The 20,008-nt window shown below is 34.2% G+C and overlaps 1 protein-coding gene across 1 annotated transcript in view; it reads right to left on the bottom strand.

The window, feature by feature from the left end:
* Window positions 1–13,885, bottom strand: part of LOC149827838 (Pentatricopeptide repeat (PPR) superfamily protein) — a 57,494-nt gene extending 43,609 nt beyond the window's left edge. Inside the window, exon 1 of the mRNA XM_090019679.1 lies at window positions 13,538–13,885. Within this exon, the coding sequence (XP_089875805.1) occupies window positions 13,538–13,873 (336 nt within the window). The 5' untranslated portion in view covers window positions 13,874–13,885. The remainder of the gene's footprint in view (window positions 1–13,537) is intronic.
* Window positions 13,886–20,008: the final 6,123 nt, after the last annotated feature.

Below are 20,008 nucleotides of genomic sequence, written 5' to 3'. Positions count from 1 at the left end.
TTGTGGATGATAAGTGTAAGATCTATTGTGGTGTGTGGTTATCCAATTGTGAGTGGAACTGTAAAGGCCCCGAGTCTCTGTGAATGTTTCTGCAACTCTTAGAAGAAAAAAAATCTACATTTTCAAGGGGTATGAGTTGGGATCGTTACAGTAGATGTGTTCCACTGCACAGACACTCCCACACACAGTTTGCCGCAAAAATATATATACTTTTCTGTGAAGGAGTGCAGCCAATAACCAGTTATAACTTAGTTAAAACACAAACTTGAACTCAGATCTGAGATATCCACCAATGACTATGTATCTGACGAACACCGATCTACAACTCCAACAGTAATAGATCTGATCAGATTTAAGAGACGTTAATCAAATCTAATTTTCCACACGATCAGCAACTTCCATTGTCATATTTAAAACTGCCACCCACGACACTTCCATCGACCCAACAGATCTGATTTAGATCACAAAGAGAAAAGTTGCGACACGCAACATGAAACCCACAACCACGGCAACAAGTAGATTTAAATCACCCAAATCTAAACGCAGACTTGGATCATAAAAAAACTGCAATATTCAACCTCAGATCGACACCTAGATCTGACCGCTGAATTGGATTAAAAAAACTGCATCATTCAACACCAGATCTACTTCAAGTAACCACTACAATCTTTATTTATTTTAGTTTTTCTTTTGTTTGTTTTTTTTACATACCAGATGACCACAACGCAGAAATCACATACTTCCATCCATCGACTAACCTCCACACTAATGTCGACAGCAGATCTCTCCTCTATGTCCACACCATGAACAAAACCTGACGTCAGATCCAAGAATTTGGCATCGGATTCAAGTTACAGGCCGGAAAGAAGAAAAAAAAAACTTTCTGCTCCCACGCATAAACCTAGTTGAGCAACTAGGTTGCTGCCGCCCAAGGAGGAGAAACTCGATCAGATCCCACGCCCAGATCTGCAACCTGCTTTGATACCATGTTGAAGTCGGGTAGGGTTTCAAGTAAAACAGGAGAGAGAGAGAGAGAGGAGAAAGAATTGTGTATCCTCATTAGGTCTAATCTCACTTAAATAGAGAGATTAGATAGGAATAAAGTATGTACAATAATGCCCTTTGCTACAATAAGAAAATACGATAGACCCGACCTATTAAATAGTTATCAAACTACCCTTAATGCATAGATACGGTGACTGCTTCTCAACATATATATTTGTTGTGAGTGCCAACGTGAGTGGGTGTTGTTAAAATGTAAAACATATAGATTTTATTTTTCTGTAATTTTCTGTAAATTTTTTTATTTTCCTGTATTTTTTCTGTATTTATTTTTGTATTTATTTTTGTATTTTTTAGTGTCTAGTTCTAATAGAACTAGACTAACCTTATCTAGTTAAGTTCCACTTGGAACTTAACTAGAAAGGTAATTGTTGGAATGGTCCAACGGTTACATTTCTAATCGTTGGACCATTCCAACGGCTACAAGGAGAGCTCCTTAAGAGCTCTCCTCTTCTTCCCTTTTTCAAACTTGTATATATAGGGGTGCAGCCCCTCTTGTAAATTATTACATTGCTTCTTAAGCATTAGGTTCTCCAGCTTCAATAAAGAATATATTTTATTCTTTTTTTGTTTCCTTTTATACCCTTTTAAGGGTTATGCTTAAGTGTCCTTTTAAGACAATCTTTCTTACGGATCTTAGTTCGTGTTTGAAAGATCCTCATTTCATTTCATGGTATCAGAGTGAGGTTCATCCTACGTCGTGAGAATTTCTTGCCTTGTTTTCCATGCCAAGCTTACAAAGGTGTTTTATCACCTTGGTTGGGTTCTTTGAAGGAAGGCTTGTTGCATCAAAATCTTGTGTTTGTTCTCTTTTACCCTCTCTTCCTCTTTATTTCTTTTTTTTTCTCCTTTTATCACCTTTGTAAAAGATGGATGATCAAGATAAAATCACCATTATACCCGTGAAGCTAAACGACACAAATTATGTAATGTGGGCTTCAATAATGAAGCACCACATATGGGGAAAAGGATTATGGGGCATAGTAGATGGTTTTGATTCGGAACCTAAACTTGTCCTCACCAAAATGGAAGGTGATAAAGAAATTCTCTTAACCGAAGAGGAAAAAAGCAAAGCCTTAGCCAACTTTGAAAAAAGTTGGAAGGAATGGTGAATAGTGCATGCTAATTAGTAGTGTTGACATAAAGAAATACTCTAGTCTCGCCAAGTTTGAGCATGACGATAAGGCATGGGAATATCCCAAGAATATGTATTCCCTAAAAGATATTGCACATGTGTGCAATCTTCAAGAAAGAGTGAGATCAATGACCCAAGGTGATAAAACTATACGTGAATATTATAATGAACTATCGGAACTTTGGGTTGAATTGGCTATTTTAGAACCAAAATGACATTGTCCCAAGGACATTGAGCTCCGGCAAAAGCAACTTGACATGGAGCACTTTTATCAATTTGTAAATGGTCTAAGACCAGAATTTGAGTCGACTAAGTCGGCCCTTCTTCATCGGGGAAAAGTTCCCTCTATTGTCGATACTATAGAGGAATTAACTATGGGGGAAAACAGAATCAAGAAGAATACTCCAAAGAGTGAAGATGATTCTGTGCTAGCTGTATCTAGATCGGGGAATCATGTACGATCTTATAGACCTCCTCATTTTAACCGACAAAGTGGTGACTATGACAAGAAAAAGGTTATTTGCCATCATTGTCATGAACCTGACATTACAGACCACAATGTCCCAAGCTTAAGGAGCTGAGAGAGAAAAGAGTTGTGATTGCTGGATCGGAGCCCAAAGATCAGGATGCACCAGTTTTCATGGCTCAACTAATGGAGATTCTCCAACCTCTCATCAAAGGAGCCTCCTCTTCATCTGAAGCTTCAATTGGCGCAGCTGAGTCATCTTTTTCGGATCCAGGTAACTTTCCTTGGCTCCTTGACTCTGGTGCTTCTTTCTATATGACCCCAAATAATCAAAGTTTATCTTAATGTGTTAAAAATAAAGCAAGTGTGTCAAAAGTTTTTACAGCTGACGAAACTTCTCTTGAAATAGAAGGAATAGGAAATTTTGAAAAAAATCATAAAACTAAAAAATTTTCTATCCCAGAAGTTAGATATATTCCCAAATTAAATTTAAATCTTTTATCCGTATCTCAAATATCTGATTATGGATGTAATATTTTCTTTTCTTCTCATGGTTGCTGGGTTCAGGATCGCCAGTCAAGAAAGCTGATTGGGAAAGGCCATAGAGAATGAGGACTCTATTACATGGATTTTTTGGAAATGCTGAAGAATGTCGTTTGTTGTAACATTCAGAAAATTGAGTTGGAACTGTGGCATAAAAGACTTGGTCATCCACATATAACCAAAATCCAACATTTTCCAAATCTAGAGAAATTTTGTAACTTTGAATCATTTGATTATAAAGATTGTATTCTTGGCAAAAATGAAAAGATTATCATTTCAGAACAAAACTTTTATCTCTTCAAGACCACTTGAATTAGTACATTCGGATGTTTGGGGTCCTGCACCAGTAATTTCTAAAGGAGGACTTGCTTATTACGTTATTTTTGTCGATGATTTTTCCCGACATACGTGGATTTACTTTATTAAACATAAGTCTGAAGTATTTTCATACTTTTAAACATTTCATAATATGATTAAAAACAAGTTTCAAAATTATGTTACTATTTTTCGCACAAATTCAGGGGAAGAATTTTTATCCACATATTTTAAAAATTATCTTAATTTACATGGCATCACACATCAAAGGTCATATCCATACACACCTCAACAAAATGGGCTGGCAGAACGTAAACATCGTCATATTATGAAAACTACTAGGCCTTTATTAATAGCAAATCAAGTCCCGAAAGATTTTTGGGCAGAAGCTGCCTCAACTGTCACCTATGTGATTAATATGATGTCATTCTCTTCTTTGCAAAATATAACTCTCATTGAAAAACTTATGAACGTTTCTTCAGATTACTCTAGACTGAGAATATTTGGATGCAAGTGTTTCATATTTACCGACAAAAATGATAAACTTTCTCCTCGTGTGATTCTCTGTGCCTTTTTAGGGTATGTTGAAAATCAAAAAGGTTATAGGTGTTTTGACCTCAAAAATAATAGATTATATGTGTCTAGAAATGTTTCATTTCTCGAAAAGGAGAGCTTCTTTGATTTTGAAAAACCAAAGGAAGTCACTGAGTACTCTTTTTTGTTAGATCTGACATCAAAATCTGATGAATATGATCTTGACTATAACTTTGATAATGATCAAGGAATTATTGATCTTGATCATAATGTTGACAATGAAGAAGTTCATAGAGACACTAGTATACAGTATTCCAAGCGACGAGAGCCTAATCTTCCATGTGCACTTGAAAGATATTCTGACATTCCAACTAGACGGTCATCCCGAGTCTCGAGGCCTCCAGGAAAGTTTGTGTCATACGAGTCCTTCTCACCTACGTATAGGGCAGTCATTGCATTAATTCACTCATATGAAGAACCATCTACATATCTTCAAGCAAAAAATGATGTCAAATGGATAGAAGCCATGAAAGTTGAATTAGATGCACTCGAAAATGCTTCTACATGGAATATTCAAGATCTTCCTCCAGGCAAGAAAACTATAGGATGTCGTTGGGTTTATAAAATTAAAACCAAGAGTGATGGCACTCTTGAAAGATATAAAGCCTGATTAGTAGCCAAAGGGTATGCCCAAGAATATGGCATTGATTATGAAGAAACATTTGCCCCTGTGGCTCGTATGACAACAGTAAGAACCTTAATTGCCTTAGCCTCCATTAAGAAATGGTTCATCTTCCAAATGGATGTCAAAAATGCATTTCTAAATGGAAAGCTAGTTGAAGAAGTATACATGGAACCCTCTCCAGGTCTCAATATTCTTAAGGGTAAAGTCATTCGCTTAGAAAAAGCTTTTTATGGACTTAAACAAGCACCAAAAGCTTGGTATGATAGGTTTAGTAGTGTTATGATTGATATTGGATTTCAATTTTGTTTAACTGACACTGCTTTGTTTATTAAGAATTCTGATGCAGGAATCATTGTGCTTCTTCTCTATGTGGATGATATGATCATCACCGGAAGCGATAAACAGGGAGTTGAAACGATCAAAACACTTCTTAAATCTCACTTTGAAATGACTGATTTAGGCTTATTGAGATATTTTTTAGGCATTGAAATTGCCTATTCCCCTAAAGGGTACTTATTGTCCCAAACTAAATTTGTTTTTCACATTGTTTCCAGGTCTGGTATTACTGATGACAAGAAAGTAGACACTCCAGAAGTTGTCAATGTTAAAATGAAGATTGATGATGGAAAACTTCTTGCAGATCCTACCCCTTACAGACAGCTTGTCGGGGCACTTTCTTATCTATCCATTATCAGACCAGACATAGCACATGTTGTTCACACAGCAAGTCAGTTTCAGCACACTCTCACCTCTGTTCATATGGTAGCAGTCATGCGTATTATCATATACATTCAATCCTCTTTTTCACGGAAACTTTTCTTGTCTTCCTCCTCCTCCCTTGATTTAATTGCATATACTGATGTTGATTGGAGAGGTGATCCCAATAACAGACACTCAACCACTGATTTTTGTGTCTTCTTAGGTGAATCATTAATCTCGTAGAGGTGCAAAAAGCAGCAAAAGGTCTCTCTATCATCCACGAAAGTTGAATACAGAGTCATGGCAACCACGACCATGGAAGTAGTTTGGCTCTGACGTCTGTTTGCTGACATGGGAGCTGAAGCAACAAAAGCTTCACAAATGTGTTGTGACAACAAAAGTGCAATCTACATTGCAAGTAACAACATTTCATGAACGCACCAAACACATCGAAATGGATTGTCACTACGTCAGAGAGGAATATCTACATGGGACAATTGATCTGCCATATGTTACTTCAGAATATCAGTTAGCAGATTTCTTAACAAAGTCTCTCGTTGCTCCTCGTTTTCACTTCCTCTTAGACAAACTTTCGCTCATTGTACCGTAAGTTTGAGGGGGAGTGTTAAAATGTAAAACATATAGATTTTATTTTTCTGTAATTTTATTTTATTTTTCTGTATTTTTCTATAAATTTTTTAATTTTCCTGTATTTTTTCTGTATTTATTTTTGTATTTTTTAGTGTCTAGTTCTAATAGAACTAGACTAACCTTATCTAGTTAAGTTCCACTTGAAACTTAACTAGAAAGGTAACTGTTGGAATGGTCCAACGGTTACATTTCTAACCGTTGGACCATTCCAACGGCTACAAGGAGAGCTCATTAAGAGCTCTCCTCTTCTTCCCTTTTTCAAACTTGTATATATAGGGGTGCAGCCCCTCTTGTAAATTATTACAATGCTTCTTAAGCATTAGGTTCTCCAGCTTCAATAAAGAATCTATTTTATTCTTTTTTTTGTTTCCTTTTATACCCTTTTAAGGGTTATGCTTAAGTGTCCTTTTAAGACAATCTTTCTTACGGATCTCAATTCGTGTTTGAAAGATCCTCATTTCATTTCAGGTGTGTATTCTTAATATCATGTTTAATATGTGCTTATTTTTGTTAGAATTCCCAGCCAAGGAAATTAGTTAATTTTTTACATCATGCCAAGTCCTCTCGCCCATTCTTAGGCATCCAAAGTCATGCTCACATTTTCCAGGTATAATCAGTCATATTGGCGGAATTGAACGAAGATATGATCGTTTTAATTTATCGATATGTCTGAAATGTTATATCATGATAAGAGTGATACACAATCACCAAAAATAAATAACTTGAAACATATAAGGTTTGCTTAACATGGACAGTACATAACACTGGCATTATCTATTCATTGCAGTTTGTAGGCAAACCCCTTCAACTTTAACATAGACGTGACCAGGCCCATCTGTTGTTAGTATTAGTAAGTCATAGAGTTCATAAAGCATGCTAAACACAAATAGTAAAGTCTGTATAAATGATTCTATACTTCAGCTCGTGTAAAGAAAGTTTTCATTACCATTTAGTTACCAAGAATAGAAAAACTTAACAACTACCAGTGATTTGTAATACAAATATGACAGGCTAAAAGTTTTTTTATCAATTTGGATCTGGTACAACAAAAGTGGTATTTTCTTCAATTAACTTTTGCAACTTGTCAATGAGGAAAACTGTAAATGGCCTTTGAGTGTTTCATGTAAGACAAGTTAAAGGTTAATGGAGAATAGCTGCTACAAATTTCTCTAGGAAGTGATTAAGAGGGCCATCAATACCAATGGTACACTTGTGAATGCAATAATAAAGCAAGAACATTCAAGTCCTAGTCTTATCACTCATTTTACAAACAAAAAGGGCAATCTATTTAACAACATTTTGCAAACACTGAAGAAACCTATCTACAATAGTCAGCACTGGAGGTCCAAGAGTAAAGCATCTCATCTATAAGTCAACCATGTTAAAACCTATATATATATATATATTAAGTTTTGTAATAGCTAATGCCCATTAGGGGCATTTTGGTTTTTTCATATATGTAATAATAACTGATTTATAAAACAGTTACTTTTTGTATTTTTTTCTGTTTTATTGTAAATACAAAAGCCATTGGGGGTTCTATGGTCAATTGACAATAGAGACGTTGGGAGCTCCCAATGGCCTCCCTCTTCTTTTTGGACATGTATAAATAGGGGTGGTTCCCCCTTATTCCTTCTATGCTTTTTGCTAAAACATTTATTGAATAAAAGATATATTTTTTATCTTCTTGTATTTCCCTTTGTTGGCTATTGTATTGTCCCATAGTGGACTTGTGTTTGTGCTAATTTTGTAAGACCTTAATGGCATTGGTTTTATTTTTTCGCTATTTCATTACATGGTATCAGAGTCTTAGTGCTCTTGGTCTTGTGGAAAGTAGCCATCAAGTGTTTGTAACATTGAGAAAGCATCATCAAGTATTCGTGGTAGTTGTGGTGACTCAAGTGGACATATTCTTCCACACTCTTTGTTCTCTCTCCCACTCCTCTATCACTCAAAATGGAGCATGAACAAAAAATTGATGTAACCTTCAAGCTAAATAGCTCCAACTATATGTTGTGGGCGTCCGCAATGAAAAATAACCTCAAAAGAAAAAAAAAATTGGGGGATATGTGATGGGCACTACCCCGGAGCCACAACTCAAGCTCACCAAAAGAGAAGGAGATCAAGAGAAAACCTTAGAAGGTGATGCATATATGAAAGTTATTCAAGACCATCAAACTAAGGTAAATGATTGAGAAAGTAACCATACCAAGATTATTGTATGGTTTATGAACAATGTTGAGATCAAGATATGTGTCAACATTGCCAAATTTCGTAAAGTCAATGAGGCTTAGTTCTTTATGAAGGGTATGTATACTCAAAAAGGCCTTACAAGACATTTTTTTCTTGCAAAAAAACAATTGAACCATCAAATAAGTTGCCGCTATGTGATGAATTGACTCTTCTTAAACCCAAGTGGGTTGCTAGTGAAGATGTAGAGTTAAGAAGAGAACAAATGAAAAAGAACATTTTTTCCAATTTTTACATGGGCTTAGGCCCGAATTTGAGTAAGTTAGATCTTCTCTTCTTCATAGATCTAAACTTCTTCCTTTGGAAGATGTGGTTGCCGAAGTATGCCAAGAGGAAACTCGTCTTGGTATGGTTAAAGGGAGAGATGAATTATTTGTTGTATCTAAACCCGGCAACCATGTAAAATCTTATAAGTCTCCACACTTTGAGAGGCAAAATAACTATAATGGTGTCTATAGAAAAGCTATTTGTCACCATTCCTGTTAATTGAGACACATAAGGCCTATTTGTCTCAAACTCAATAATACCTCCAAGAACAAAATAGCTTCTGTTGAAAAGACCACTCCAAAGAAAGAAGAATACATTAGAAAAGGAGGAGATACTTTTTTAGTTACTCAACTATCGGAGGCACTTTAATAACTACTTAAATCTCCATCAACTTTGGGGTTCACGATAGCATCATCTTCTTCTCCAAGTATATATTCTTGGATCCTTGATTTGGGAGCTTTTTTTCATATGACTCCACATGAAAATGGTCTATCTGATGTATGCACTAATTCAAAATCTTCATAGTTTCCACCGCTGATGGAACATCTTTGCAAATTAAAAGTATTGGAACCTTATACTCTTCTCAGAACTTTTGTGTTCTAAAAATAAGAGTTGTCCCAAAATTAAATTTAAATGTTTTTTCGATTTCTCAAATATCCGATTATGGATGTCAAATCTCCTTTTCATCTAAGAGTTGTTTCGTGCAAGATCTCTAGTCTGGGAAGCAGATTGGGCAAGGCTATAGGAAAGAAGATCTCTACTTCATGGATTCTTTAAATCTTTCTTCTAAATCATTTTGTAATCATATCCAAGAGAAAGATATTGAAACTTGGCATAAAAGACTTAGACATCCAAGCTATTCAAAGATGTATCTTTTCCCTTTTAGGAAAAATTTTTGTAATGAGAAAGATTTAATTTGCAAGGATTGTATTTTTAGAAAGATGAAAGTTATTCCATTTTCAAATAGAATATTTGTCCCTAAAAGACCTTTTGAATTAGCACATTCGGATGTTTGGGGGTCGTCTTCGATCGTATCAAAAGGAGAAGGATTTCATTAGATATGTGTGGATTTACTTTTTTAATTTCAAATCAGATGTGTTTTCTTACTTTAAAGAATTTCATATGATTATAAAAAATCAATTTCAAAACAATATTTTCATCATTGGATCTAACTCGAGTGGTGAATACCTATCCAATGAATTTCAAAATTATTTAAAACAAAATGAGATTTATCACAAAAAATCTTGTTCAAGAACTCCTCAATAAAATGGGTTAACCGAAAGAAAACATAGACATATTATGGAAACCGATAGGACCCTACTTATCTCTAAAGATATTCCAAAGAGTTTTTGGGTCGAAGTCATTCTAACATCAACTTGATAAATAGAATGCCCTCGTCATCCCTACAAAATGTTTCACCATATAAAAAACTATTTGAAAGAACCCCCGGTTAAAAACGTTTAAGAATTTTTGGTTGCAAGTGCTTTGTCCTCTTGCATAAAAGAGATAAATTATCTCCAAAAGCTATTAAATGCGCCTTCATGGGTTATGGTGAAAACCAAAAAGGCTATAGATGTTTTGACTTCAAGAATAACAAACTCTATGTCTCTAAGGAGGTGACCTTCTTAGAAAATGAAAATGGACTTGAGAAAACTAAGAAAAAAAGGGAAGTAAACTATAACTTCTTATTTGATCTCTTACCACAAGAAGAATTAACCTCTTGTGACGTTTCTTCGAATGATAATTCTTTGAGTGATAATGGTCATAATAATGGGCATACTAATGTTGAAAATGTTGAAACACCATCAAGTAATGATGATGTTATTGATAAACCAATACAAGTGTATACTATCCTCCAAGTGCTGTAGAAAAATATACACATGATTCCTCTATAGAAGACCCCACTTAGGAGATCCAATCGTGTCTCCATCCCACCTAGTAGGTTTGTATCATATGATACCTTGAGACTGAATTATAAAGCATGTTTAATAGCCTTACATTCCTACTATGAACCGTCACACTATAATGAAGTTAAAAAACTTTTACATTGGGTTGAAGCAATGAATGTAGAATTAAATGCTCTAAAAAAGCCTAAAACTTAGGAAGTAACTTCATTACCCTTAGGAAATAAAGCTATAAGATGTACATGGGTTTTTAATGTTAAAACCAAGAGTAATGAGACGTTAGAAAGATATAAAGCTAGGTTAGTCGCCAAAGGATATTCCCAAGAATATAAAATTGACTATGAGGAAACCATTGCACCAATAGCTACGATGACCAGTATTAGAACCCTCATAGCAGTTGCATCCATTAAAAAATTGTCCATATATCAAATTATGTTAAAAATGTTTTTCTTAATAGGGAAATTAAATGAAGAGGTCTATATGGACCCTCCGCCGAGATTTAGCATTGAAAATAGTAAAATTCTCACACTTAAGACGGCCTTGTATGGTCTTAAATAGGCTCCAAAGGCCTGGTATGATAGATTTAGTAGTGTTATGTCGCTTTTGGGTTTTCATTCCTACTATACTAATACTGTTTTTTTTGTTAAAAGTACAAGTTCTAAAGTAGTCATACTTCTACTTTATGGAAATGAAATGAAAATCACGGAGAGTAACAAGCAGGGAGTTAGTGATATTAAAAATGTTTTAAAAGAAAATTTTGACATGTACAACTTGGGTTTTTTGAGATATTTCTTAGGTATTGAAGTTGTTTACTCTCTCAGAGAGTACATTTTGTCTCAAATGAAGCTTGTTGTTGATATTTGCACTAAGTCTTGATTAATGTTAAGGAAAGACTTGAAAATAAGACTCTTCTTGAAGATCCTACACCTTATCGTCAACTGATCAGGTCACTCTCTTACTTGTCAATCACCGGACCTGATATAGCTCATGCAATTCATGTTGTCAATCAGTTTCAGCATACTCCAACAACTGTGCACATAAGTGTTGTGTTAAGAATTATCAAATATATCAAAAACACCATAACAAAAGAGGTTTTCTTATATGCATTTTCTTTACTAGACTTGTTTGCTTATACTAATGTTGATTGAGAAGGAAATTTCAATGATTGAATCTCAACCACACGTTTTTTTTTGTTTTTTTTTGTTTTTTTAGAAGATTCTCTAATATCGTGGAGGTGTAAGAAGCAGCAAAATGTATCCTTATCTTCAAATGAAGCTAAATATCGTGCAATAGCTACAACAACAATGGAGCTTGTGTGGCCAAAAAGTTTTTTCAAAGATATGGGTGTAATCATCTCAAAACTTCAAAGATGTACTGCAACAATAAGAGTGTAATCTACATTGCAAGCAACCACACCTTCCATGAGCGAACAAAACACATTAAGATGGATTGTCATTATGTACGTGATGAGTACCCGAGAAAACTATTATGTTTTCATATGTCACATCCGTCACCAAAGCTCTTTTTGCACCGCGATTTATTTTCTCCTTAACAAACTTTCAGTCACTTCACAGTAAGTTTGAGGAGGGGTGTTAATATATATATATATATATATATTCAGTTTTGTAATAGCTAATGCCCATTAGGGGCATTCTGGTCATTTCATATATGTAATAATAATTGATTTATAAAATAGTTATTTTTGTATTTAATTTATTTTTTTTATGTTTCATTGCAAATACAAAAGCCATTGGGGGCTCTACGTTGGGGCTCGACAACATCTCCATGTGGGAGCTCCCAATGGCCTCCCTCCTGTTTTTAGATATGCATAAATAGGGGTGGCTTCCCCTTATTCCTTCTATGTTTTTTGCTAAAGCATTTACTCAATAAAAGATATATTTTTTATCTTCTTGTGTTGCACTTTGTTGCCTATTGTATTGTCCCATAGTGGACTTGTGCTTGTGCACCTTGTGATTGTAATCTTGTAAGCCCTTAGTGGCATTGGTTTTATATTTTCCGCTATTTCATTACAAACCAGTCAACTGATACACAAAGCAGGTTGAAGTTACTAGCTAATTTAATTGACTACAATGGCATCTAAGTATGAAAACCTGTCAATAGGACATGGAGGTTCTCAACGAATATAGGCAACCAAACTGATATCTAGGCCGAGTCGCATAACTGCCAAGTTATTACACTTCAACACACTCTTAGGGTGTGGTGGACTGTACCCTTTCAAGAAGGTAAGCTGGGATTTCCACCACCTTATGACACCTTCTGGATTGAATTTTGCACCTAAACACTTCCAAAGAAAGAATAGGGAAAGGAAAGACAGAAGAAGGAAAAGAAAAAAATCACAGCAGGATGCCGCAATTCCATACCTGTTCTACACCAATAAATCAATCATCAGATATAATACTGCATAATGTCAATTTGATAACCAAAGTGAAGCAGACGTACAAAACTACATCACGATTAAATTGGTTCAATTGCAGCAACTTCAAAAACTTCTTTCAAAGTTCAGAACTACAATTTTAGTGAGCTTATTCAGATTTCCACTACCTGTGTATATGCTATAATGGGACAAACTCAAAGAACGTACTGATATTATAGGATTCCCAATAAATTCTTCGATTTTTTTCAGGAACAGATGTTCATCTGCTTTTAGTGTTCTATAAGTAGCCAGAACATTAAGGAAATCCAGAAGGGTGATTTGGGGTTCTATCTGATTCTATTGTTTCCATTTGAAGAGAAGGAATGCTCCAAATAATTAAACAATGAGTTAGTGGCTTCTCCCAATATGAAACATTCCTAACTTCCAAATACAAGATAAATAGATGGTTGCTTCTGAGACGTACCAAGTTGACCTCTTTGTTTCCTATTATATTACAGAAACAACATTCTTAACACAATGGTGTCATTCATCATCGAAGGCCCAATTTTGAAATCGAGCAAGACATATCATTCTAGAGCAATTGTTGGCGAATGAAAGTTTGGGTAGTGAAGAAGTGCGGCTAAGAAGAAACCTTGAGAGCAGACTCCCATCTCAAAGTGGTGATTCTTTCATGAAGCGCCTCGAGAATGGTTCTGGGCAAGAGCTTCCTGGAATTCGTGGACCCCCTTTTTTTCTCGATCACCGCCTTTGTTGCCTCCCTCCTGAGAATGATGGAGATTGCTTTCTGTGAAGCAATCTTCCTGTTTATTGCTTCCTTTCTCTCTCTAGCCTCCTCTGATGATGATGAATACATGGCACGGATTGAAACCCATCGCCCTCCTGCTTTTGGTAGGGATTCCACCACCCACAATGATGGTACTATCAAATTTTGGGTGCCTAAAAAGGGCGTGGAGTGACCACCCATCATCCTTGCTCAAGCAACACCCACACTGGATTTCTGTTACACCAAGACCTTCTATTTGGTTAAGTGAAAAAAGTGAAAACTTGCTTTAAAAAAAAGGAAAATGTGAAATTTGAAAAGTTGTAAATGAAAACAACTTATATCCGGGCTGGAAAAGCTTAATACTCTACCAATGTAGTCAATATTGGAATCAGACCCGTATCGATTGGAATTCAACCTTTTTTAAAACTATTTGCAATTAAATATTTATAAAAAATCAGAATTCAGAAATATTCAGATCACAACAAATAATAAAAGAAAAATTATATAAAGGACTTTCATTTCATAATACATTAGGCATCTAAAAGTACACATCCACATATATCAAAAATCATCCCTTTGACAATTTAGTGTAAATTGAATTTAAAAAAAAAAAGACAATTTAGTGTACATTTCTTCAAAAAAGAAAATTTAGTGTACATAACATAATGCGGAATGTAATACCAATCACAATAATGCACTGTATTTGACTCATTTTGCGGGGGGGAAGTGTGCGAAGGTGCTCTTCAACTATGTAGAGGAGGAAGTTTCTCGCTTAAGACCCCACCTAAAAACATTGAAGAGAAAAGAGGAAAAATGACCTTTTGAGAGCACACTAATCATTTCTCACTTCTTTTACCTTCAAATCAAATATTCCATGGATCTACTGATGAAACAATTTTTCCTTGCCACCAATGAACTACTCAAGGACCAAAAGAATCTTCATGCACGCACGAACACACACACAAAGGTTATGAACAACCAAAACTAGGCCACATCAAACATAAAATTAACATTGATTTCCTAAACAGAAAATTCAAACAATAAGTTCCCAACGCTACCCTCGAGGGTTCCACGCATTTGGAACCCTCGTCATATTAACCATTCATCATATGAGTTTTTTCGTGATGGCATCTCAAGCGATTAAATCACTCCATTTGTTGAGCAGCAACTTTTTATGTTAGACCGCCCGTAACCCGCGAAAGTGAAAACCTTATGTTTGAAAAAAATAACTCACCTACCTTATTCCCTCCCCCAAAACCCTCTCTCTCTCTCTCTCTCTCTCTCTCTCTCTCTCTCTCTATATATATATATATATATATATATATATATATATATATATATCACATTTTTCTCTTGTCCAAAATATTGTGAGTGCAACGAGTTGTATTTTTCTTTTAGAAAAATGTGTTTTAGGATTGGTTGCCTATTATGCAAAGGGAAACCCAGAGAAATCCAGCATGTGGTCCATTTTAAAAGAGACGCAAACTCTCATATGATACTCTTTCTCTATTTTTACATTTTTTGTCTAGTTAAATTGTTGACACCATAGGATTTTGTGCAATTTATTTTTATGGTTGCATGATAGTTTGAAAGTGGGAAGATAACTTTGCCCTTGTTAGCCTTGGATCACTTTATAGTAGTTGAAAATGGTGGTGTGGAATGAAGGTTGTAAGTATTGTATCGTTAGCTGTATCGGTTGGGCCCAAAGTAACACCATATCGTATCGTAAACATATCATACATTTTTAATAAAAGATTTTTAAAAATTTTAAAATTTTAACAAAACATCTAAAAAAAACCATATCACATGAAACAATGATGAATTGCACAAAATACAATCATAAAATAACATATGAAGCATTTATGTCTCTATGAGCTACATAAGACATCATCAAACATCAACTATCTCACAAGAACAATGCAAAGTATTAAATATCTTGCAATTAAGAACATGTCATGAGACTCATACTTTCATATTACATAAACAAAAATAATATGACAGTAGTTGCATTCAATTTTCAATCGATTTTCACCCATTATTTGAGTGTGTCATTCACATGCCGAATCATCTTATGTCATTTTTGTTGGAGGAGTGTGGAGCCTGATTTCTACCTTGATATAAATCTTTATTTTTCGTGGATCAAGTTGGTGGGGGTTGTAGTGTGGCAACACCCTTAAAGGCGAATTTTTTTTAGAGTAGCTTTGTGATTTTACTCATAATAAAAAAAAATTACCTTAACCCATTTTCTTGAGTAGAAAAATGGTGAAAATACGTTTTTTTTACCTTAGCCCACTTCTTTGTGTGAAAAAACTGTGGAAAAGCATTTCTAATGGCCTCTAGACAAATGAAGGAGTCAACCCTCAAAAAGTATTTCAAACCCAAAATGAAAAAAAAGTAAAATGGTGAAAATGCACTATACGGCTTGATATAGGAGTGTATTGTATGATACACCCAATGCAGGTATGATACATACTCGTATAGCATGTATTGTATCACGAAACCCAAAAAGTAATGATATATGTCATACTGTATCGTATGCTAAGGTATGATACTTACAACACTGGCTGGAACATTGATGAAATTGCTATATTCTTAAATGTATTTGAATGTATAAATTTTGCTTTCTTTCAATGTCATAGGTAATCAGAAAACAATTGGTGGCCAATGCATGTGTTAATATATGTAGTAGTCATACTCTGGTTTCCTATTGTTGCATCTTATTATATAATAACAATTAAAAAATTAAAAATGTATTGATTCATATATATATGAGTGTATGTGTAGATATTATATGTTTTTGTAACTGTTTTATTATTGTAATAGGTTTTCCCATGTAGGGCATTTTGGTCATTTATACACATGTAATAAGCACAGCCCATTAGGGGCAGTTTTGTCGTTTCTTTCTTTTTATGTTTCTTGTAATTTCCCTTTTTCATAAGGGCTTAATGGACTTTGTCCAATATAGTCATTGGGATCTCTCGAACTGTTATATTTATAGTTGTTGGGAGCATCCAAAAGACTAGATTTGCCTTGTATGGTCTATATAAAGGGTTAAAACCCCTTATTGTTTTTTAATGTTATTCTAAGCATTCTCTCATAATAAAGATCGTATTTTTTAGGTGTTTTGTGCTTTTTTGTATGACCGTTAGTGGCTATTGTAATCTTTTGTATTAGTCATTGTTTGGCTTGTGTATTGTCCCTTTGTGGACTTGTGTTTGAGCACTCTATTGTTGTCTACTGTATGCCCTTGGTGGCTCTTTTTGTATTCTTCTTGTTTTCATTATATGGTATCAGAGGCAAGATATTCATCTTGGTATTTGGCTTATTGTGATGGATTCAGGATTCGTTGAATAACGGAATCTTAATCCGGTAAGTATTTTAAAATCTTTATTTATTGTTGCTTTTGTTGCCTATTTCATGCATTTTGTATAAGTGTTTTTTTATAGTTCTTAAAATGAAATTTATTAAAAGATGGTTTGTTTGTTGTTCCTTTGAAACCTTTTTGAAATATTCTTTGTTTTCTTTTTGTTGATTATAAGCACATGAATAAGCGCTTTGAAATTTCCTTATATATATTTTCTTGTTTTTCAAAGGTTATTGTATTTTTTATACTTATATTGGTCTTAGTTGAACTCATATTGGTGTTTTCTTTTTTAATATTGTTAAATATTTTAAAATGATTTCAAATTTTTGTTTTAATTTTGTATAATGGTTTTGTGTGTTATTTACACACACATATGATCTTATGAGATTTTGCTTAACTTGTGTTTGATTTTTCTTTGTCATACTCTTATGTAAAACCTATAATACTTTATGTATTTGAAAAGTATTAAGATTTTATGTGGTTGGGTCTTAGTGATCATGAATATCTTGCCATTTTTTGAAAATTTGAATACATAATTTTTTCTTTATTGATATATGATCTTTGTGCATTTATGATTGTCTTTCATACACATTGATGAATGAGTTTGTTTATTCGTGCGTAAGGTTTTGAACATGATTTCTTCATGCATAACTTGTTCTTATATAGAAAATATGTGCTCATCCTTGAGGAATTTATGTTGAACTCCTCTACGAGGTTTATGAATGCATTTTAAATGTGCATTTTAAAAACTATTAAAATTATTTATGTTATTGTGTGCTCTCTTATTGGTCCTTTAGTGACCCTTGATTATGCTCATTTGTGGCTTATGTTCTTGTCTATTGGGAGGTGTTTATTGTGAGTGCACTCATTGCATTTGAATAATTTGTGCCTTACATGCTTAGTGCATCATAATCATTAATAAAAATATTCATTGAATTTTTTTTTGTAAGGGTTCTCTTTAGAGACCTTAGTGACATTTGTATATTATGCTAGTGTCATTTATTGGTCTCGTGGCTCTTTAGTAAACATTATCATCTCAGATGGGGATTTAAGCATTGTGCTTCTTGTATATTTTATTGATCAATAAAATATTTTTTTATGTGTATCTTCTTTGGTGTGTGCCCTTAGTGGCCCTTTGTGCTTGTCTACTTTGGATTCTTTGGTGGACATTTGCTTGTATCGTGTCATATGATTGTATTTATTGCATGAATTTATTGATCTTATTTAAGGATTTGACTTGATTTGAAATTTTTATTATCAAAATGGTTTTTGTTTCCTTCATCTTTGGAAAGAGATTTACAAAATCTTTTTACCTCTTTCTTTGGCTTAGTCCATCACTTTTTTATTCTATACATCCATTTTTTTGTTTGTCCTTTTTAGGTGAGTTATGTGCACCTTGGTGGTGTGGAGCTAAAGATGTTTGTTGAGATGAGTTATGTATTCCCCTTTGTTTTTTGTCAGTTTATGAGTGTATTACTGGCATTTGTTTTGGCTCTGACTGAGGATTAATTGATCTCTGGTTCTATGAGTGAGTTGTATCACTCAGTTGCTTGTTTGGCTCTTATTTATTGGATGTTGATATTGATCTTTATCAATAATGACTCAATTGTTATTTGCTTGTTACCATATTGGTCCTTATGGATTAAACCTCATATTATTGCAAAATTTATTGCTTTAATTTGAATATTATTTTTAAATCTCCTTGCTTATTGACATCAGTTTGTTTTCATTACAATATTTTTACCTGTCTTGTTTCTCCTCTATTTCCTCTTATTTGAGTGTTTTTTTCTTTAGATAAAAGATTTTGTTTATCAGTTTTACAACTACGGTTGTGGTGAGTTATGTGCACTCGTTGTAGCTGATAGTATTGATTGTAGTATTACAACACTTATAAGGAGAGGGATGTGCATCTCTTGTGGTTGTAGCTGGTATTTATTGTCAGTTTAGATAGACAATATTACTGGTGCATGGTCACTAGTTTGGTTATTGCTAACATTTGTGTTTGATCTCTTGTTTTATTCGTTGATACACTTGAATTTTGAGGATGTTGAGTTGGAGGTCAAAGAGGTGATGGATTGTCGTAAGCAAACTATTGTTGAAATTTACAACTATCATTTCTATTGTTATAATTTATTGTGTGTGGGTTTTTTTAAATCTCTTCATGTATTTCCTAATATTTTCCGCTAGTTGTTTGTCCTTGTATGAAAAATGGTTATCCCTTGAAAAATTTACATGCATTTTATGTGCATTCTCACATTAATAAGATTATGTGTGCTCTCTTGGCCCTTGGTGGTTTTTGTGCTTAAACCCATATTTGGTTTTTATGTGAAGTGACTATTGTGCCTTTTGTGCATGAACCTTATTGGCTACCTTAATTTCTCACAAAAATATCACCGGTATTGGTGACTATGGTGACTATTGTGTGTGTGTGAGAAAACCATTGCTACACTCATGGGTTTTGAATCCCCTAACTAAAACTCTTAGGGAAGGTCATGCTGATCAAGTATAACCCCATAGATATGCTCAAAATGACCGGTTGAGCTGGGATCAACCCTTGGATCATATTCTTCAAACAATTTTTTTTCAAAGAGTGAAACTTTTGGTACATTATATAGGCCACTAAATTTTTAATCCTTACAAAAACCTATATACATTGGAAAAGGAAGACTAGGGCTCCTAGTGTTTCGAATGCGGTTTAACGGAACTAATGCCAACAATGAAATAGGTGTGCAACTCTTTCTAAAGATATAATTGTTATAAGATGTGACCATATTCTAATTTCTTGAGCATACTTGAGACTAGCCAAAATTTGTCAAATTCTAAGCGTCAATAAAAGCTAAGCTCGTTTCCAATTCTTATGCATACACACCCACCCACTTAATTTTAGGACCCTTAATGATACGATACTCTCTAATAGTCTCATTAGTTTGTCAATGAATGCATTAAACATTTTGTCAATTTAAATGATAAGATAT

Source organism: Nuphar pumila, chromosome 10 (assembly GCF_984573655.1).
Source record: "Nuphar pumila chromosome 10, dmNupPumi1.hap1.1, whole genome shotgun sequence".
NCBI lineage: Eukaryota > Viridiplantae > Streptophyta > Magnoliopsida > Nymphaeales > Nymphaeaceae > Nuphar > Nuphar pumila.
This window is presented reverse-complemented; position numbering and strand designations above follow the sequence as displayed.